We start from the raw sequence: 2932 nt of genomic DNA, 5'->3' as shown, positions 1-2932 counted from the left end.
AATGGAGCAGCACCTGGAGCTCAGCACAGCACCAGAGCTCACCTGAGCACTGATCCGGGCCACGAGGAAGCTCTTCCTGTTGTCCAGCATGGATTTCTCCAGGAGACACTCCTGTGCCTGACCCTGCCAGGGACAAGAGGGGAATGCTCAGTGTCCCCAACCCTTGGGACATCCTGGCAGGACCCACCAGCTCCAACTCCTTTCCCAAGAGGTTACTGGGGTGCAGGGAATACCACCCGCTAGGGTGCCTGGAGAGCCTAGGAGTGGCATGGAGCCCTTCCCTCACGCCAACATCCCCTTCCCTGCCCCTCAAGGTGTCCCAGTATGTCCAGTGCCCCCATTTCCTACCAGCATGAGGTTGATGTTGAGGCTGAGGATCTGGTGGCTCATGTCCACACTGTAGGAGTGTGGGAAGTGATCCCGCAGGTAGGTGAAGGCTCCGGCGGCACACTGGAAGTGTGTGCAGGAAACCTTCATTCCCTGAGGGAACAGGAAAGGGTTGGGATTGGTTGGGTTGCAAAAGACTTCCCAGTCCACCTGCTCTCCCAGCACTGCCAAGGCCACCACTAACCATGCTCCCAAGTGCTACATCCACACGGACGTGAAATCCCTCCAGGGATGTGACTCTACCCCTGCCCTGGGCAGCCTGTGCCAGGGCTGGACAGCCCTTTTCAGAAAGGAGTACTCCCTAAAATCTAACCTAAACCTCCTCTAGAGGCTGTTCCCTCTTGTCCTGTCACCTGGGAGCAAAGTGTGACTCCCACCTGGCTGCACCTCCTGTCAGGGAGCTGTAGAAAGCAGAAGGTTCTCCCTGAGACTCCTTTTCTCCAGGCTGAGCCCCCCAGCTCCCTCAACTTGGAAGTTGTCCATCCCCTTCCCAGGACATGCTCCAGCCCCTTTGTGCCCTGGCCTTGGGGGACCCCAAACCTGCCCCCAGGGTTGGAGGTGCCTCAGCAGTGCCAGCACAGGGACAGGCACTGCCCTGTGTCACAACAGGGTGACCCTTGGCCATGTCCGGGTGCCACCACCCTGTGGGACAGAGCTGTCACTGAGAGGTTCTGAGGGCTCGTTACCTCCTCGGACACTCGCTTGTCCATGGCTCCCAACATGGAGTGCAGAGCACCTGTGGGGACAGGATGGGGCTCAGTGGGGTGAGGGCATCCCAGCACCTCCTGGAATGGGGTGCGGAGGCCCAAATCCACGGGGAAGGGGGAGGCAGGAGCTCCCTGGGGGGGATGTGGCAGGGGGGGCCAGGAGCTCCCTGGTGGGGATGTGGCAGGAGGTGCCAGGCCTCACCCAGGTTGTAGAGGACACAGGCCTGCTCATACTTGATGTCCTCATGTGTCACTGTCTTGCCCGAGAAGATCTCTGTCCTGGGAGAGGAAGAGGTTACTGGGACAGAGTGACTGGTGGGGAGGGGATTTGTTGGGAATCTCATAGTCTGAGGGGTCCCCAGGACCTCCTGGAGCACACTGACCCCCAAGGGGTCCCTGGCCCATCCCTGTGCCACCCCAGGGCAGGACCCCATTCCCCAAGGAGTCCCCAGGACCCCTCTGTGCTACCCTGGGCAGGATCCCATTCCCCAAGGGGTCCCTGGACCATCCCACCATCCCATATCCCAGGACAATTCCCATGGAATCTGCCCCACCCCAGGCTGGAGAAGCCCCTCACCAAGTGATGGGCACGGGCTTCATCCTGATCAGTGCTCCCTCCATCCTAGGACAACTCTCCCACGGGAGCTATCCCTCTCCCGTGGCCGGAGCTCCCTCTCATCCCCATCCCAGGTCAATTCCCACGGGATCCGCCCCTCACCACGTGACGGGCACGGCCGCCTCCTGCTCGGCTCCCATGGGAATGCGGCTCTGCAGGAAGTGTAGCTGTCCCAGGTACTTCCGTAGGGTGCTGCAGCCCTCGAAATCCCTGGGAACGCTGACGGCACTCTGCGGGACACCGACAGGTGAGAGAAGGATGGGAACAGGAGGAGGAGGAGGAGGAGGAAGAGAGAGACGTGTGCCAGGCAGGAGTAGGAACCCTTGTGCGGGAGAGGATGGAGCATCCAGCACAACAAAACCTCATGGAAAACACCTGCGGAGTGGCTTGGGAAAGTTTTGCTCCCATAAAAACAAGGGTGGAGGGAGCCACATCCTGGATCCACAGGGACCAGAGCAAGAGAGGATCCCTGCTTCCAGCACAGCTCCAAGACTGGGGAAACAGGGAGGATCTGGGGGGTCCTGAGCTATGGTGGGAATAGCAGGAGCACTGGAAGGTTTCCCAACTTCCCACTTCAGGATAAATCCCAGCTGGGAAGTGTGTCCAAGCCCCCCCACACCTCCTAAGGGCCCTCTAGGTGTGGGTACATGGGGGCCCCAGGGACAGCACCTGGAGGTGTCCCCACTCCTCTTCCCTGGCAGCTCATGGAACTTGGATCATCCTGGGAGCAGCTCCATGAGATACAGTGGAGAGAGAGGAGCAGCCCCAGCATAGCTCCAGCCCAGGGGCTGGGGGGACACCCAAGAGCCCTCCCAGGTCCCCCCAGGAGGTCCCAGCTGGGCAGATCCCACCTCACCTGCCGGAGCACCTCCAGTTTTCGCAGCTCCTCATTGTAGTTCTCTGGGTTCTCCCCATAGTTTTTCAGGACAAACTGGAGGAGGAGGTTGGGGTGGGAATTCTGGAGCTCCCCCCAGACCCCCCACAGGGAAGAAGCACAGTGCTGGGGGTGCTCTGGGCTAGAACTGCCCCCACAGCCCCCAGGGAGGAGCTCAGTGTCCCCAGGAGCAGCTCAGGGAGAGAATCAGGGAATGGCTGAACTTGGAAGAGCCTTTGAGACCCCTGACAGGTTATGCCCCATATGGGGGTGACAAGGATGGGGTATGCCCTGCCCCACAGCCCTTGGAGGCCTCTGAGAAGGGATCTGGGAACCTCTCAGAGCCTC

At 60.5% G+C, this 2932-nt stretch overlaps 1 protein-coding gene across 1 annotated transcript in view; it reads right to left on the bottom strand.

Moving 5' to 3' along the window:
- The window catches only part of PTPN23 (protein tyrosine phosphatase, non-receptor type 23), a gene marked incomplete at both ends in the record, with an annotated part of 7574 nt that extends 4933 nt beyond the window's left edge, over nt 1-2641 (bottom strand). The window contains 6 exons of the mRNA XM_009072543.1: nt 43-123; nt 349-480; nt 1074-1123; nt 1297-1373; nt 1813-1940; nt 2567-2641. Of these exons, the coding sequence (XP_009070791.1) occupies nt 43-123; nt 349-480; nt 1074-1123; nt 1297-1373; nt 1813-1940; nt 2567-2641 (543 nt within the window). The remainder of the gene's footprint in view (nt 1-42; nt 124-348; nt 481-1073; nt 1124-1296; nt 1374-1812; nt 1941-2566) is intronic.
- Between the last annotated feature and the right edge of the window lie 291 nt (nt 2642-2932).

This window comes from Acanthisitta chloris, unplaced genomic scaffold (assembly GCF_000695815.1).
Source record: "Acanthisitta chloris isolate BGI_N310 unplaced genomic scaffold, ASM69581v1 scaffold6784, whole genome shotgun sequence".
Classification (NCBI taxonomy): domain Eukaryota; kingdom Metazoa; phylum Chordata; class Aves; order Passeriformes; family Acanthisittidae; genus Acanthisitta; species Acanthisitta chloris.
The sequence above is the reverse complement of the archived record's forward strand: the minus strand, read 5'-3'. Positions and strand labels throughout refer to the sequence as shown.